This window comes from Drosophila kikkawai, chromosome 2R, assembly GCF_030179895.1.
Source record: "Drosophila kikkawai strain 14028-0561.14 chromosome 2R, DkikHiC1v2, whole genome shotgun sequence".
NCBI classification, from domain to species: Eukaryota; Metazoa; Arthropoda; class Insecta; order Diptera; family Drosophilidae; genus Drosophila; species Drosophila kikkawai.
In genome coordinates, this window is record NC_091729.1 from 13,077,762 (window position 1) to 13,093,282 (window position 15,521).

A 15,521-nucleotide genomic window follows, 5' to 3' on the forward strand; every position below is an offset into this window, starting at 1 on the left:
ATAAGGACACTTGAAAAAATGTATAATAAATGCTTGATTATAATTAATATAATTATAAAACTATATTATATTATATTGATTATCAGAAATCCTTAAGTAGTTCACTTCTTGAATCATTGACTTGGACTACTCCTCCAGCTGGTTCGGCTTCGTTGTGGGCCTATTCTCCGTCAAGGGCTCATCTCTAATAAGTCTGGATACGGGCTTGGGTCTGGCTGGCGTTGGAAATGGCAATCTAGGTGGTTGTCTTCCCTCAGGGGTCACAGGAGCAGCGCCCACATTAGCCGTTGGGGTTCCCGGCGGTGTCTCCTTTTTAGGACCTTTTAAGAGAGCTTTCTTGAGTTCCTTCTGCTGATTCTTTTTGGATGACTTACCTTTTGGGTTGGAAGGAGCTGCATTATTGGGTTGGTCCTTTTTGGTTAGCGGTTTAGATGGAGGCTTGATCTGCCGCAGCTTCCTGGCCGCTGCCACGGGCTTCTCGAACCCCTTGGCCATGTCCTTGGTCTTGCTGTCCTCTTGCTTTTTTTTCTTCTTCTGGTCCTGCTCGTTAGATTTGGGACTGGGCTTGCTGGCACGCTTGCCCAATGGCTTGCGAGGTACCTTGTCATCAGGTGCCGTCTTCTCTTGGGTGCCCTCCTCTGTGTTGGGAGTCCCCTCTGCCTTGATGTTGAAGTTTTGTTCCTTCTCATCCTGCTTCTTGGTCAGCGGCTTCATGTTGGTAAGCTTGCCGTCCATGTTGTGGGTATCCGGATAGGAGTAGCACTGGACAAGGTTCAACCTAGAATGAATGCTTTTGGAATTGGAAAAAGACTGACATTCAAAGCCAGTTTTCACCAGCTTGATATAGAATTCCATAGGCACTAAGATCTACCAACTTATTTTTTTAAGAATTTAGAAATTTAATATTTTTGTTGAGTGCATTTAGCCCTCTAGCCACTCCCCCTGTATTCAGCCCAGCCCCTTCCGGAGACACGTGCAATTTCGCTGGGGTCTGGCAAGTTTTCGACTGCGACTCAATGAACCCGCACGAACTTTTGTTTTCATTTACGAACCACTAAAGCCCACCCACTTTACGCCTCATAATCGAAAGGATTACAGCATTTGTTGTGTGTGCTTTTTTGTTGGTTTTTCTCCCTTTTTTTGTTTTGGCAATATGCAAATCCGACCGTGAATGAATGAATTGGCGATTGCCAAAAAGTAGGAGAAAAGCCCCCCCGGAGAGAGGAGAAATGCGTACAAGTCGCTCAATGTCAGCAAATTTTCGTTAGATGCAAATTCAGTTGTCACTACGTGTGTGTCTGTGTGTCTATCTCTAGCTCCCAGATGGATGTGAAAAACTTTCACATTTGTGACAATTTCAAATTCATCAAAGACATGCAAAGTTCGGCGGCGGTGGAAAAGTTCCGTGCGCGGTGGCAATCAAAGAAAAGTAACGAACATAACAGTACACAGAGGAGCAGGATGGTGGACTTGGGGGGGGGCGGTGCAAACACAAACACAGAAAATGGCATAAAATCCAAAAACCAAAACCAAATCAAGACCCAGCCAAGGTCACAGCCCAAACATATGTATGAATGTTACTCAAAGTATTTATACGAATGTATATATGCCTTTGTGGATTGCCAATAAAATGTACTTAAAACAAAACGGCAAGAAAGGCCAATCGCTGGATGGGCATTAATCATTTCCAGTCAATATTTATGGCTTGACTTTGACGACGCGCTTTGCACAGGATCGGACAGGAGTCGTCCCTCCCCGAGTTGTGCAATTCGAAAAATTCGAAATCAATTCAATTACAATGCAAATGCCGTAAATAAGTGGCGCCGGGTAAATGCATATTAGATATAGTAGAGAGTCGGTGCCCGTAACCAAATACGGAGCGGTACGGAACCGGGCACCATGTCAGAGAAAAACTTATTTTAATTGCAAAAAGCGTGGGAAATGAAATTTCGGTAACTGTGACTGTGACTGGAACGGAGCTGGACCAATCTAAATGGAATTATGCCTTTTTATTTAAATTTGAACAAATAAATCATTTTAAAGATTGGCTTCGATTGGTTGTTAGTTGATCTATTTTAATGTATTACTCGAACTTCTGATTTATAAACAACTAATTTAATTAGAATATTATATTATATTATAACGAGCTAACGTAACGTAATTTGAATTAACCGCCAAATCGATAACAGAAACAATATATCCTAATCTGCTGTCATTACCAAAAATTTTACATATTTTACAGATACGATTTAATTTCTACTGACATTTTTACATTTTTACAAATATTGTTAAATTTGACATATTTAAATGAATAAATAAATAAATAATTTGTTTAAAAAAAAGGTTTAATAAGAAACATAAACTTAAATATGGAATACGGCATTTAGATACAAAAATATCTCAAAGATACATGTAAAAAACAATTGTATACACCTTTTCTAGAGATGGCATTGCTATACAGTACCGATAAAATCTACTATCGATTGTTTGACAGCTCGGCAATTTTCGGCTGTCAGATGACGTTTCGTGCTGTCGTGGCGATTGTTTAAACTTAAAAGAAAGTCTGCTGGAGCTAATTTCATAAACTTCTCCCCATTCCTCAATTAAAACCAAAACAAAATCCACCAAGATGTCCCGTCAACTGTTTGCCATCTGCTTGGTTGCCGCCGTGTGCGCGTCCGGCGTGTATGGAAGCTGCAAGGCTACCGTGAGCTCGTTCAGCACCCAGGATGCCACGATTCTCACCCAGCTGGCCCATGTTGGCGAGATTACGCTGCAATGCAGCGGAGCGGCCCCCGCCAGCTTGTTTGCCGAGTTCCCCTGCGGCAAGGTGGTCCCTGTGGCCCAAGTGGGCGACAACAAGTACCAGGTGAGATGGAAGTACACTCGGGAATAAGGGACAGCTCCTAACCCTGTTTTCTTGTTTTTTTTTCCCGGTCTTAGGTGAGCTGGGTGGAGGACATCAAGCAGGGCAGCAGCGGCAATGTCCAGGTGCGTCTCTTCGACGAGGAAGGTTATGCCAATGTGCGCAAGGCCCAGCGCGATGGCGATAAGGTGTCGTCGGTCAAGTCCCTGCTGGACATTGCTGTGCCCACGAAGAGCGCCTACAAGGGTCCCTGGGTGAAGGCTGAGCTTCTGGCCGCCTTCCTCGTCGGCGGCGTTGCCTACTTTGCCTTCACTACCAAGAGCAAGGTGCAGGCCTAAGAGGGATTTCCATTCTGTTTGGAGGATGCCACCTCGTCATCGACTTTCTGAATGAAATTCATTCGCATTAAATCACCTAGCATCAAATTGGCCCCGGGTGGTCCCCCTCACGAAGAGATTTTTCCACATTTTGTACCCATAAGCATCGAAAGGATCGATCGCCCGTCGCCACCAAAATAAAAAGTTCCAAAAACGAGTCTATTTTGAGATTAATTTAAGTTTAATTAAATTAGAGATAGCTTGTACGAGCGCGAAGTACGATTAAACCTGTCCAGAGGAGCCCACTGTCGAGGAGGGCACCCCGTTCATGGTCGCCTCCTCGTCGGAGGAGATGTCGATCATGCTCTCAACCCGCGACGGCGACATCACATACACGAAATGCTCCGTGGAGCCCTCGGGTCCGACTGGCGGTGGCAGGATCACCACGGAACCATCCTGCGGCGGCGGTGGGGGAGTATCAATGCTGCAATACTTCATATTACCAGCTCCCCCGCCCGAATCGTCCGGCGGCGGTGCCCCTCCGTTGCAGTCAAAGTTCTCCAGCTCGAGCTCCAGATCGCTCACGATCCGCATGCAGCGCATCTTGGCCAGAGACTGGAACTTCATGGGCATGGCCCGCACCTGCCGTGCCAGGCTCAGGAAGAATAGGGTGTTGGCGTCCAGTTCCCGGTTGGCCTGCAGCACGGCGGATACATCCCAGTCGCTGGGGAAACGCGGATCGCTGATCTTGCGCGTTTTGGCGGGAGATGACGGTTGTTGCTGCTGTTGGATCTGTTGCTGCATCTGCACCTGTGGCTGCTGGAATTGACCGGGTGTTCCCACGGCAGAGCAACTGAGATTTATGGCCGTCGTCTGCGGTGAGGGTTGAACTCTCCGTACCTTTGAGGCCGGTGGCGCTGCAGGCGGCGGAGGTGGCGTGGGGTTGCCCAAGGGCAGGGTAACTCCTGTACAGCTGCCGCCATTCAAGCGATTGGCATTCTGCACCTGGTTAGCCAGGTTCTGGAATAATCCCAATGGAGCTCCGGCCGCAGCCGCTGCGGTTAGCTCCTTCTTGAAGTTATCCGCCGCGGCGAAGAGATGCGGCTCGATGATCAGACAGCCGACATTGCTGCTGGGTCCGCTGGAGGTGCTGCAGCCAGGCGGAGTGACAGTGGGAGGCAGCGGCAGTCCAGCAGCCACTGCGGCCGCCTTGAGCGTGGCCAGTGGGAACATCTGCTGGGCCAATCCTCCCACGCCCATGCCCATGGGCAGGTGGGTGGCCAACGAGGCCAGGGCATTCGCGTTGGCCTTACTGACGGCAGCAGCAGCGGCGGCGGCTGCAGAGGATGCAGGTGAGATGGGCAGGGGCAGGACGACGGCGGAATTGCAACCACTGGTGGCCGGCGGTGTGAGGGAACTGAGCGGAGCAACTGCAGCACAGTTGAGACTCCCGTTGGCGCTGCCATTGCTATTGGTATTCTGATTCAGTAGACCCACTCCTCCGGATCCTGACCCTCCGCCCAAATTGCTGCCCGGCGAGATCATGTTGGGGGGCGTGGCCACACCTAAACTGGTCGTTGGAGCTGGCGCCAAAGTGCTGCTCAAAGCCGTGGTATACGTATTGACCGTGTGCGTTCCAATCGAAGAGCAGCCCGCCGAAGCTGTGGCAATGGTAATCTTCAGTTCTTCCTCGCCTCCGTTGCTGGCCGCCTTGGCCAGCACTTGGTAACCGAAATCACACTCTGTGTCGTCCTCGTCGTTGGACTTGCCATTGCCATTGGCGGAGTTCCTGCAGCAGGATAACAGATTAGTTTTCGATGGTATATTGCTAAAATAAAGGAATGGTTAAATACCTGCCCGGTCCCTGGAAGGGCTTAAGGAACTCCATGTGGTCGGCATGGGCCCAGTACTGATACTTCTTGGATGTCTTGGTTCCGACGCGGAACGAGCGCAGATACTTTGTGTAGCTGTCCCTTAGATTCTTCCATTTTCGTTTAGAGGCCTCTGCAAAGAGTATACATTAAATTAGAAAGAACTAGTATAGTTTTCAGAATTTAACTTAAATATCCAAATTCAAAATTTTTTTAAACCATTAAGAAGTGTGACCATTTGCAGGATTCCTTGAAAATGCTTTCAACGATCTTTGGGATCTCAAAAACGTTCAGTTTATCGATAATTCAGCATTGTCAGATTTCAGTCGTCTTTCAAAGAAATTGCAAGTGCATTTTTCCGAAAGAAAAGAATTCAAACGGTATATGTTCAAATTAAAAGAAAACTGCGAGTTTACAAGACAGAAACAAGTACACCACAATTAAATAAAGCAATATTGATAAAATCAACAAAAGAAAAAGCTCGCTGGTAAGTCAAATTTTTGTGATTCCCCAAGTTAGATTGAACTTTAAGTGCGTCTCTTTTACTATTTAACACACACATACTACACACAAACGTGTGCTACAAATAAGAAAATGCGCATTATCTTTTGCCATAACTTCCACGAAGCCAGACTTAAAGTGCTGCCTACAAAATTAGGCCGGCTAATTAGAAAAAAAGATAAACAAATCCGTGATGTTTATGTTAAAGAAAGAGAGAGAGCAGAGTGCAGGGTGTTTCAAAATGTTCCCATGTAAGAAAGTTTCTAGGAAAAATATTTTTTAGAAATATGGCAGACCAGAAGAATTGTTAATATTAAGATATTAAGCTAATACCTCAAGAAATCTTTTAAAATGTATATCACAGGTGGTTGCATGTTTTAGTTATGTTTCGCACCTGGCAACACCGTGCAATGTTTTTGTTTTGAAAAGCTCTGCCACCCTGCCTCCCACACCCCCACTCAGTGGGGCCTGACTGCTCTCTCGATTTAGCTCTCTCTTGCTTTCTCAGCATCAGAGAGCGCGCAGTTTTCGCTCAGTTTCTGTTTCCTATACCCTTTCAGGGACGGATCGGACGACTATATCATATAGCTGCCATACAAATGTTCGACAAATGTTTAGAAAAAAATTATAAATTGGCTGTTTTTAATATATTTCCATTTATTTTGAGATATGGCCATTTTAAATTATTTCAGAATTTCAGTTTTAATCCTTATATTTATACCCTTGCAGGGTATTATAATTTCAGTCAGAAGTTTGCAACGCAGTGAAGGAGACGTTTCCGACCCTATAAAGTATATATATTCTTGTTCAGCATCAACAGCCGAGTCGATCTAGCCATGTCCGTCTGTCCGTCTGTCCGTCTGTCCGTCTGTCTGTCTGTCCGTCTGTCCGTCTGTCTGTTTCTACGCAAACTAGTCCCTCAGTTTTAAAGCTATCTGAATGAAACTTTGCATATAGTCTTCTATATGCTCTCACTGCTATATATGTCAGAACGGGCCGGATCGGACGACTATATCATATAGCTGCCATACAAATGTTCGATATATTTGTAGAAAAAAAATTATAACTTTGCTGTTTTTCAACATTTTTGCACCATTTTATAGATATGGCTTTTTTATATTATTTTAGAATTTTGGTAAGAATTTTATGAAAATCGGACGACTATATGATATAGCTGCCATAGGAACGATCGAGAAATAAATAGGAAAAAAAATTATAGCTTCGTTGTTTTTCAACGTATGTTTATCTACTCTGAGATATAAGCTTTTTTTATTATTCTAGAATTATGGTATAAATTTCATAAAAATCGGACAACTATATCATATAGCTGCCATAGGAGCGATCGGTAGATGTAGGGAAAATGTAAGGCTGGGAATGTAAAACTGTAACTTGCAAACTGTAAACATAATAAGTATAGGTAAAATGTAATGAAACTTTGCTTTGTGAGTGTATTCAGCATTTAAATCTATAATATAAACATCGAAACCAATCTGCAAGGGTATACAAACTTCGGCTTGCCGAAGTTAGCTTCATTTCTTGTTTTTATTGTTTTACTTACTGCAAGGGTATACAAACTTCGGCGTGCCGAATTTACCTTGCTTTCTTGTTTGTTTTTTCTGCGTGCCAGTGGCTGCTTCTCGCTGCAATTTGCCGACCGCACTCGCGCTCCCCCCCTCACATCACCGCGCTAGCCCATTCGTACATACATACATATGTACATATTATATATATACCAGCGTTCGAAAAATATCAGGCCGGGCGGCGGTTTGAGTTTGTCCGCTGACAGGTACACACACACACGTTTGCGGTACAGCAGTGTGTGCTTGTTCTACGTAATTCAATTTCAGCCGCCGCCTCCTTTGGGTTATTCTTTTTTGTACTAGTGTGGTATTACCTACCCACTGAGAGACCAATCTCGTCGGCGATTTGCGTCCACACCTTTAGCTTGACTTCCACGTTCTTGTAATCGGGATTGTGATTGTTGTACACCACATCGTACTTCTTGACGATCTCGATGAAGTCGGAGGTGTTATCGGACGTTGTCGAGGATTCGCTTATTGCGCGCGCCACTTTCACATCCTTCATGCTAACTAACGGTTTTCTCACGGTGCGTATGCACTGGCGACCTCTCCGACTCTCCTCCTCCCCCGTATTCCCTTCAGGCTCGAGCGACCGAGAGAGAGCAGAGCAGCACCGGAGAACAAGCGAACGAGGGGGCGTGAGAGAGAATTGCGAACCGTCGAAGTACCGTTGTATGACCGCTCCGGCAAACGTTGGACACTTGAATGAAACGACGCGACGACGACAACGAACAGAGCTGCATGCACACACAGACACGCCAGCAGCAGCGACGGCGGCAGCAGACCGTGCCTCCACCCTGCTGCCTCTGTGGCCCCCTTCTTTCCCGACATGCCGCTCCCCACTCCACCCAGGCCCACCGACACCGACATGAACAGCAGCACCACCCTCCTGCCGCGCGCGCACACTCTCACACAAACGCACACGCCGTTGGAGGACGTGTAAAGAAGAACAAGAAGAAGGCAAAACCTCATCATCACGAAGCGCACAGCAACGGAAGGGGGAGAAACGGAGAGAAACAGAGGGGCTCCAGCGTTAACCGCCCACCAGGCAAAAAGCAACAAAAAAAGAAACAACACTCGAGCTGTGGCCGTATGTTGCTTTTGTTGCTAGTTGCACCATAGTGCCTTGTATGCTTGTACTTTTCTATATGTACATACTACATACATATAGATATGTACATGTATTTGTGCATGCGACAGAATTGCGATGCTGCGAAATCAGCGCTTAAATGCAATTTGCACTGAGGAAACTGTTGCACCCGTCTGCATTATCACGTGCTGAAGCAGCGAAGTTCAAGGTCATAGGGAAATGGCCGAAGGCAGAACGAAAATCGAAGATACAATATATCAACGAAATATCGAAAGGATGGATGACCAGAAGAGAGTGAGAGTTGAAAGACGAAAGAGAGGCTCCAAGATCGTCAGCTAATCCTTATCACTTGGGGGAAAGAGAGAGTGAAACATTGTACCGCTAGGCAACTGCTTGTGAGGGAGATTGGAAAGTATAGTCCAGAGAGGGGGGGAAGATATAAGGAGATGCCAGCCCCGGCCAAGAAGTGGCTACATCGATCCGTCTCGTTCTACCCCGCTGCTACCTTGTCCCCCTCCTTCCTAAGCTCTGTTTTGCACTCCTTGGAGCTTGCGACTCTTTTGCCTTTCCACCAAGTTGTTTTTGTTGCCTGCGAACCTACGACCAGTCGGGCTACCTACCTCCTCACGCCGCCCGCCACGCCCCCATTGACACGGGTTTACCGCGCCGCTGCGAGAAGAAGAAGCAGCAGCAGCAGCAGAGCCAGTCAGTGTGTTGGGGGGGGGGGTTGGGGTAGGGTAGGTTGGAGCGAGGTATGGCGACGGCCCCAAACTAACACATAAACACACGGCTATACTTATAGCAAGGCGACGACGACAGCAACGACGACGGCGGCGGCGCCTGTTTATATATGTGCTTGTGCTTTGGCTGCGTGTGCTTGTATGTTTGTATCTCTTCAGCTTGTGCGGGTTTTTTGTTGCTTTTATTATAAGTATTTTTTCGCTTTTCTCTCTTCCCTCTCTCCTTCTCTGCCGCCTGGCCTCTCCCGCCCACTCACCGCCTGCCCAAGTCCTGGCGGCCGGCTGCCCCCGCTTCTCTGTCTTCCTCTTTCTCGCACACACACATACACTCGCATAGCTCCCGGTTTGCCAGTTCCAAACATCATCATCATCATTGCCATTCGCCATCATCGTCATCAGCATTTCGTTGAATAGAGGGCGGGCTTGAAGGGGCATAGAGGGATGGTGGGGGTCGCTGGGCGTTTTGGCGTTCGGCGGCGAAGGCCTGTCTATATGTATGTATCTGTGTGTACGTAGAGCTGAGTGTGTGTGTGTGTGTGGCTGCCGCAAAACGAGAGGAAAAGGGAGGCGGTTGGATGGGGGTCGTGGTGGGGGCAGGGGGTTGCTCTATGCCAGCGAGCTGGAGCGGAGCGAAGTGGAGGAGAGCGGCCTACCGCCGCTGGTGGAGCTCGGTTGCTGTGTTGCTTGGTGTGGATGTTGCTGCTGCCGCCGCCGCTGCTGCTGCTGCTGGTGCTGCTGCTGCTGCCTTTCGCAAATCGATAAACGATGTCCGGACTGCGGAGTAGGCGAGCGAGCGCTTTGCGTGTGCACATACACATAAATGCCTATATATATAAACATCCATATATGTATGTTCATATATAATATACACGGGCAGAGTGTGAGATGTATATAATGTAGGCGGTTTTTATATGATGTTGGCCGCCTAACGGAGTTTTGATGCAATCTGCACCAAATACGTATTTACTTACATATGCACCTGACCCCAAAAATCATCCTCACACGCTGCCCCATTCAGGAATAGTTTCTGCATTGACCCAACCATTATTTTGCATATTGCAACAATAAACTTTGCCCTCATTGATTAACTCTCGAAATCTCTCTCTTTAAATGTACAAGTCTTTAAATATGAGAACTACTTCTTTAATTATGGTTAGACCATTTTGTTATATTTAATAGTTAAATAAATGTTCTATCGGAGAGATTGGAGATAAAGCTACAATTGTTTGCTGATATAAGGCTAAAACCAGTTTAGAATTACATATAAAAAGTTTAAAAAAATAATTTAAAAAACAACAAAATTTTGCTTACATAAAAGTTTATAATTTTCCTACGGTGTTGATTTATATCTTTTTTATAATAAATAAAATATAAATCTATATAATTTACAAAAGAATGGTATTTATATATTTCTGGCCCATAAAATCTTCTGTTTATCATTTTATCGATGCAAAACGCGTCTTTCTAATTATATTAATATATTTAATATTTAAAAATTTCAGACAGAAAACCAACGATATGAGTTCCGTTTTTGAAGAATACTTGGAAGAGATAGCTGACGATCTGTACGCTCCTGGAGATCATGACGATTATTATAAAGTCCTAGACTCAGTAAAAGCCATCGTAAAGAGTAATAGTCTGCTGAACTCTATATGCCACCCGGAATTCTTAACCTTTGGTGAGTTGTGTATCCGTAATGTTAATATCGCATACAGAAATTTATATTTGACTCTATAAACTATAGGAAGCGCCGCCCATGGTATCCGCATGTTCGACAACGATGAGTACGACGTGATGATCGAGTTGGAGTTCCCCAACTACCACCAAATCCTTGTCCGGCCGGATCAACATCGTCCAGGAATGGTGCATTTATGCTTCGACCAACTAGAATCCCACAGTTTCGTGGAGGACACGCTGTTGGACCATCGCTGGTATCTGAAGAACGAGGAAATTCGCAATTTGATGGATAGCATCCTTAGAGATATCCAAGATCGCGTGGTATGGGGCACAAAACCAAATGACTTATACCGCCTATATTACGAATATCGCCAGAATTGCCACACCATAACTGCAACATCAGCGGATCGTGAGATCTTCATTGATTTTGTGCCGGCAATTAAGGTTCGATTTGAGGGAGTCGACCTTCAGGTGGTCCCTAAGTCAGTTCCAGGACCGAAGCGCTCAAGAAAATGCACCTTCATAGTAAGCAACATTAGAGAGGAACTTAGTATGCTCAGCGGGGGTGGCAGGGTGATGCAAGATGCCGTAATACTGCTGAAAGCGCTATGTGAATCTAAAGGTCTGCCCAAGATTCACTTCTACCACCTGGTGTCCTTGGCATTGTGGTGGTTAAATGATAATGAAGATAGCGACGAATTTTCGTTAGAGGACTTATTTATCGATGTAAGTTGATGTTTATTTGTAATACTATTAATAGTATATGTATGTATTTTATTTCTTCTCTCCTTGCAGCTGTTGTATGAGCTGTGCCAGGCCCTCAAGGATAACTCTCTATCCTACTACTTCTATGATGAGTTAGATCTTCTATCTAATTTTGAACCACAGCAGCTTGCTAGATACACTAAAGTTCTGGACGAGGCTTACATGACGCTAAAGACTTATCCAGATCAGGATAGACTTTCCTATGGGCGCTGCAACTGGCACTTTTTTTGGTGATGAATAAGATATATTTATATCTTAATATATATATATTAATAATATAATATATAATTTGTATTAAAAAGCAATAAAGTAAGCATTTTGATACAACTATTATGGGTTACAAAATTACCACAATACTACGTTTTATAAGCATTTACTTTGACAATAAATTCAGCAAATTGTTAATCAAAGCCCTAAAAGAAAATGCTTTATGCTTTATATTTTAATCCATGTGAGTAATGGGACCGATATGACCCACAATGTCCACATCCCTGCCCAAGCTATGCTGACGCTCCTTGATCTGCAGCTGCTGGAATAGCAACTGCACCAGGATAATCACATAGTTCGCCATGCCATTGTATACCTGCCAGAAAGGGAGGAATAAAAGTTGTCACCATATACCGATCTCTCTGTTTCCCTCTCACCAGGTAAATAGTAGATATATTGAGGTGAATACTGCTGCCCACCAGAGCCGCCTGACGATTGTGCATGTGCCAGTGCTGAAAGTCTTCCGTCTGCTGCCGGGCCACATTCTGGCCGGGAAAGTGGCTGGCATAGTTGCCCAGCATGTGCAGGCAATTGCGCTTCTGTTAAGGATTTAGTAGAAACCATTTAATTGCAGCTGGCACAGTCCTGCATATCCATCAAACCCACCTCTCGCTGCAGCAAATAACCATAGGCGCTGGTGATGATTACCTTATAGGAATGTATGGCTACGTGGAGCAGCATGAATGTGTATTCCAGGTCCCACGACTCCCGGCTGAGCAGTTTCTGGCAGATCACATACACGAAGCAGGTCATAATCGTAAAGTCGTAGAAGATACCAGCGGCGGCGGCAAATCCAAAGACACCATTCAGCTCCGCGAGAAGTTCACAGCAGCGCTTGGACATGACGAACAGATGGGCAATCCGCTCGTGCCGCTCCCGCTGACCAGCACCGTCACCCTCTTGATACAATTGCTGCAGGAGCTTCTGCATCAGTCGCATGCGCAGGCGCAAAAAGTCCATGATGCCAATGTGAACGAATCCCACCAGTCCCACCGAACTCGTCAGCAGGGTGTAGGTGAAGGCCATCAGCAAGGTGGATGGGATGCCGCAGGTGCAACGCGCCGTGTCAAAGATCAGGGAAATTGTGAAGGAGAAGAAACAGAAGCCCACGATCACGGTGCCATACCAATACTTCCATCGGGTGCGTTGGTAGTTCCACTTAACCCGAGGAAACTGCTGCGAAACGATCCGATCGAACTCTTGCAGGCCGGCGACGAGACGCAAGTGCCTCCGCCTCTGTGCATCCATCGACAGACAATATTCCACGTAGGTGATGGAGCAGCTGAGGCACTCCCAAGTGAAGATCGCCTTGACCAACGGCGTAAGGTGACCAAACATGGCTGCCGCCATCTCTGGATCCCTCAACTTAACAAAAACGCTGCCCAGGAAACAGGATACCGTCAGAAGGCGGGTCAGCAGGGCATAGACTACTGTCCACCTGGTGAAGGCGGCTCCACCTTGGCCAGGACTCTGCACCCGAAACGTGATTAAGCCCCAGTACAGCAGCAGGCCGTACAGATTCCCGTAGCAGTAGACAAAGCCGTCGTCGTGCTGCATCCTATGTGTGCTTGAAATCAACTTTTTGGAATTTGGACTGGCCAGAGCGCCGTACAGAGCTATTTATTCCCTCGCAGGGGTGGTTCATTAATATTGATTACACATAGATATGATCGGACTAATTGAATACATCGTTTTGGCCGTCTCTCACTGGTCACACCATTTGAATTCGAAGCTTGTCGTCCTCTCACACAAACGTGAACTGGCGTGCTTTACTGCGGGCATTGGAGTTGGCGGTATTGTTGCTGGTGGCGGAGTTGTTGGCATTGGTTGCGGCGGCAGTGCGTCGCAGCGCCTTCTGCAGGACATGGGCGTCCGCTGGCTCGATGCGCTTATAGTACTGCTCCTTGGTGTCTACAATCTCGAAGCCAAATTTCTTGTAGAACTCGATGGCTCCATCATTGTTGATCTGGACGTGCCTATAAAAAGCAATTAATTATATATATAATTATATTTTCTAATAAAATAAAGCATATTTTTCCCAATGATTTCTTACAGAAAAATGCTATCAAAGTTTCCATCCTTCTCGGCAAAGTTCAGGATGTGCTCGAACATAACGGTGCCGATGCCCAGGCGACGGTACGGCGACAGGCAACCCAGGGTCATGATATATAGCCGACGCTGGTTCTCGGTGGTATCAACGCGACAGCAGACGGCGCCGACGACAATGTCATTGTAATAGGCCAATTTGGCTAGCTCGCCGGCCTCCAGGACATCCACGTAGAACTTGTCGTTGTAGGAGACCGGAAAGACAACTGTATTGAGCTTTTTCAGCTGCTTGATGTTATGCGGCGTCACATCGCCCAGTTCGATGCTGTTCCTGCGGGTTGGGGGTACAAGGGTGCAAGTGCAACCAAGCGCCAGTTTTAGTTTAAGGTTATGATACGCCGCAGCAGCTCCTGGGCAGACAGTTTGCCGGCGAGGGGGCACTACACTACTCACCTGGTCATGATGTTTATTCAGTTTCTTACGGTTTTAGCAACGCGCCCTGCGCCTGGTTAATTCTAATAGAAAAATGTGTTTTAGGCGCCACAGCTGTTCTGAATCAGGGCTGCCAAATCAGCTATTTTCCTGTCAGTTTTAGCTGATTTTTATAATTGAGAGAATGTAGGCGGGAAACGGATTATTTTTAATTTTAAGTCAATTTAAAAACTATAACCTTTTTATAATAATATTTAATTCCAAAATATAAAGAAAAATTGCTTAATTTAAATGTTTTGCCAATATATACAGTCCGTCGCAAACAGCCTTTTTCTTAGCAAAATTGCCAGCACTGGTTCCGATAGGCCGTGTTGCTTTCGCTCATTATCGATATCGATTGCAGCCGATAACGACTTTTGTTAAAAGAAAAAATCAACCAACTTTGCTGTGTAAATTATTAATTGTCAAATTGCAAGCGAATAATGAATCCCAACATGAACATGATGCCCATGGCGGGCCCACAGATGATGCAGGTGCAGATGCAGTCCTCGCCCTCCGGAGCACCGGTGCCCGTGCAGCACCAGCAGCAACAACAACCGCAGCCGATGCAGCAGGCCGAGAAACTGGACAACATTTCCAGAGTGAAAACCCTGCTCGGACCGCTGCGGGAGTCCATGTTCCTCACCATCCGATCCAGTGCCTTCACGCTGCAGCAGAACAATCTGGCGGATAACCTCAAGCGGGACACCGGAGCCCACCATGTCCCGCGCTTTGACAAGCACCTGGAGGACTTTTACGCCTGCTGCGACCAGATCGAAATCCATTTGAAGACGGCAATGCAGTGCCTGCAGCAGCAGAACTCGTCCAACCATTACCTGCCCGGCCCTGTGACACCCATGCGCATGGAGAGCTTCATGCCGGAGAATGCTGGACCCATTCCGTACCCAACCTATCTGAATACCGTACGGGTGCATGTCCAGTCGGCTAAGGACATCCATGATACCCTGATTAGCGCCGCACAGAACATCTCGCAGGCTGATTGATAGTTGTAGTGATTATTATTTAGTTAGATTTTATTATTTACCAAGTTAAGATGTACGAATAGTGATAAATATAGATGATATATAAGCAATTAACGGATTTATATTACATGTAGAGTTAAATGGGGCTTGAAAAGTGTGGAACTTTATAATAACTCACGGATTACACAATATATTCGTGATATTATTTAACTAAATAATTTAAATACCAATTTTATCTACCTTGTAATAATAGTAAAGTTGTTTACGTTTGCTTTGCCCTTCGGCACCTCTGATCTACATTCTTGCGATGCTGTGAGGAACTACTGGCACTATGCCAACGATACCTT

General features: G+C 46.0%; 7 protein-coding genes across 7 annotated transcripts; 3 read left to right on the top strand and 4 right to left on the bottom strand.

Moving 5' to 3' along the window:
• Positions 1-30: 30 nt before the first annotated feature.
• LOC108077907 (brain acid soluble protein 1-like) lies at positions 31-870 on the bottom strand. The gene is made up of 2 exons (XM_017171446.3): positions 375-870; positions 31-320 (listed from the first exon to the last, which is right to left on the bottom strand). The coding sequence occupies exons 1-2, from the start codon at positions 853-855 to the stop codon at positions 127-129; spliced, it is 675 nt and encodes a 224-aa protein (XP_017026935.3). The 5' UTR covers positions 856-870; the 3' UTR covers positions 31-126.
• Positions 871-2,513: 1,643 nt separating this feature from the next.
• Positions 2,514-3,400, top strand: Tapdelta (Translocon-associated protein delta). The gene is made up of 2 exons (XM_017172027.3): positions 2,514-2,869; positions 2,944-3,400. The coding sequence occupies exons 1-2, from the start codon at positions 2,630-2,632 to the stop codon at positions 3,202-3,204; spliced, it is 501 nt and encodes a 166-aa protein (XP_017027516.1). The 5' UTR covers positions 2,514-2,629; the 3' UTR covers positions 3,205-3,400.
• Positions 3,401-3,422: 22 nt separating this feature from the next.
• LOC108078269 (uncharacterized) lies at positions 3,423-7,848 on the bottom strand. The gene is made up of 3 exons (XM_017172018.3): positions 7,454-7,848; positions 5,037-5,187; positions 3,423-4,972 (listed from the first exon to the last, which is right to left on the bottom strand). Exons 1-3 carry the CDS (start codon positions 7,638-7,640, stop codon positions 3,466-3,468), a joined length of 1,845 nt encoding a protein of 614 aa, XP_017027507.1. The 5' UTR covers positions 7,641-7,848; the 3' UTR covers positions 3,423-3,465.
• Positions 5,308-11,803, top strand: LOC108078272 (cyclic GMP-AMP synthase-like receptor). Its single transcript, XM_017172021.3, has 4 exons — positions 5,308-5,541; positions 10,468-10,643; positions 10,710-11,368; positions 11,438-11,803. The coding sequence occupies exons 2-4, from the start codon at positions 10,484-10,486 to the stop codon at positions 11,639-11,641; spliced, it is 1,023 nt and encodes a 340-aa protein (XP_017027510.1). The 5' UTR covers positions 5,308-5,541; positions 10,468-10,483; the 3' UTR covers positions 11,642-11,803.
• A 46-nt stretch (positions 11,804-11,849) lies between these two features.
• Gr47b (Gustatory receptor 47b) lies at positions 11,850-13,231 on the bottom strand. Its single transcript, XM_017172020.3, has 3 exons — positions 12,281-13,231; positions 12,052-12,213; positions 11,850-11,990 (listed from the first exon to the last, which is right to left on the bottom strand). Exons 1-3 carry the CDS (start codon positions 13,229-13,231, stop codon positions 11,850-11,852), a joined length of 1,254 nt encoding a protein of 417 aa, XP_017027509.1.
• Positions 13,232-13,253: 22 nt separating this feature from the next.
• On the bottom strand, positions 13,254-14,324 carry san (Probable N-acetyltransferase san). Its single transcript, XM_017172025.3, has 3 exons — positions 14,174-14,324; positions 13,728-14,051; positions 13,254-13,650 (listed from the first exon to the last, which is right to left on the bottom strand). The coding sequence occupies exons 1-3, from the start codon at positions 14,179-14,181 to the stop codon at positions 13,419-13,421; spliced, it is 564 nt and encodes a 187-aa protein (XP_017027514.1). The 5' UTR covers positions 14,182-14,324; the 3' UTR covers positions 13,254-13,418.
• Positions 14,325-14,463: 139 nt separating this feature from the next.
• Positions 14,464-15,284, top strand: ix (mediator complex subunit intersex). Its single transcript, XM_017172026.3, has one exon. The coding sequence runs from the start codon at positions 14,635-14,637 to the stop codon at positions 15,193-15,195; it is 561 nt and encodes a 186-aa protein (XP_017027515.1). The 5' UTR covers positions 14,464-14,634; the 3' UTR covers positions 15,196-15,284.
• Positions 15,285-15,521: the final 237 nt, after the last annotated feature.

Coding starts and splice junctions, on each gene's coding strand:
- Tapdelta (XM_017172027.3), top strand. CDS start 2,630: ATGTCCCGTCAACTGTTTGCCATCTGCTTGGTTGCCGCCGTGTGCGCG. Junction 2,870..2,943: donor TGGGCGACAACAAGTACCAG/GTGAGATGGAAG, acceptor TCCCGGTCTTAG/GTGAGCTGGGTGGAGGACAT.
- Gr47b (XM_017172020.3), bottom strand. CDS start 13,231: ATGCAGCACGACGACGGCTTTGTCTACTGCTACGGGAATCTGTACGGC. Junction 12,214..12,280: donor GTTATTTGCTGCAGCGAGAG/GTGGGTTTGATG, acceptor AATCCTTAACAG/AAGCGCAATTGCCTGCACAT. Junction 11,991..12,051: donor ATATATCTACTATTTACCTG/GTGAGAGGGAAA, acceptor CCTTTCTGGCAG/GTATACAATGGCATGGCGAA.
- LOC108077907 (XM_017171446.3), bottom strand. CDS start 855: ATGGAATTCTATATCAAGCTGGTGAAAACTGGCTTTGAATGTCAGTCT. Junction 321..374: donor AGCTCCTTCCAACCCAAAAG/GTAAGTCATCCA, acceptor CTCTCTTAAAAG/GTCCTAAAAAGGAGACACCG.
- ix (XM_017172026.3), top strand. CDS start 14,635: ATGAATCCCAACATGAACATGATGCCCATGGCGGGCCCACAGATGATG.
- LOC108078269 (XM_017172018.3), bottom strand. CDS start 7,640: ATGAAGGATGTGAAAGTGGCGCGCGCAATAAGCGAATCCTCGACAACG. Junction 5,188..7,453: donor CGAGATTGGTCTCTCAGTGG/GTAGGTAATACC, acceptor TACTCTTTGCAG/AGGCCTCTAAACGAAAATGG. Junction 4,973..5,036: donor CCCTTCCAGGGACCGGGCAG/GTATTTAACCAT, acceptor ATCCTGCTGCAG/GAACTCCGCCAATGGCAATG.
- san (XM_017172025.3), bottom strand. Junction 13,651..13,727: donor AACTTTGATAGCATTTTTCT/GTAAGAAATCAT, acceptor TGCTTTTTATAG/GCACGTCCAGATCAACAATG.
- LOC108078272 (XM_017172021.3), top strand. CDS start 10,484: ATGAGTTCCGTTTTTGAAGAATACTTGGAAGAGATAGCTGACGATCTG. Junction 10,644..10,709: donor CCCGGAATTCTTAACCTTTG/GTGAGTTGTGTA, acceptor TATAAACTATAG/GAAGCGCCGCCCATGGTATC. Junction 11,369..11,437: donor TAGAGGACTTATTTATCGAT/GTAAGTTGATGT, acceptor CTCTCCTTGCAG/CTGTTGTATGAGCTGTGCCA.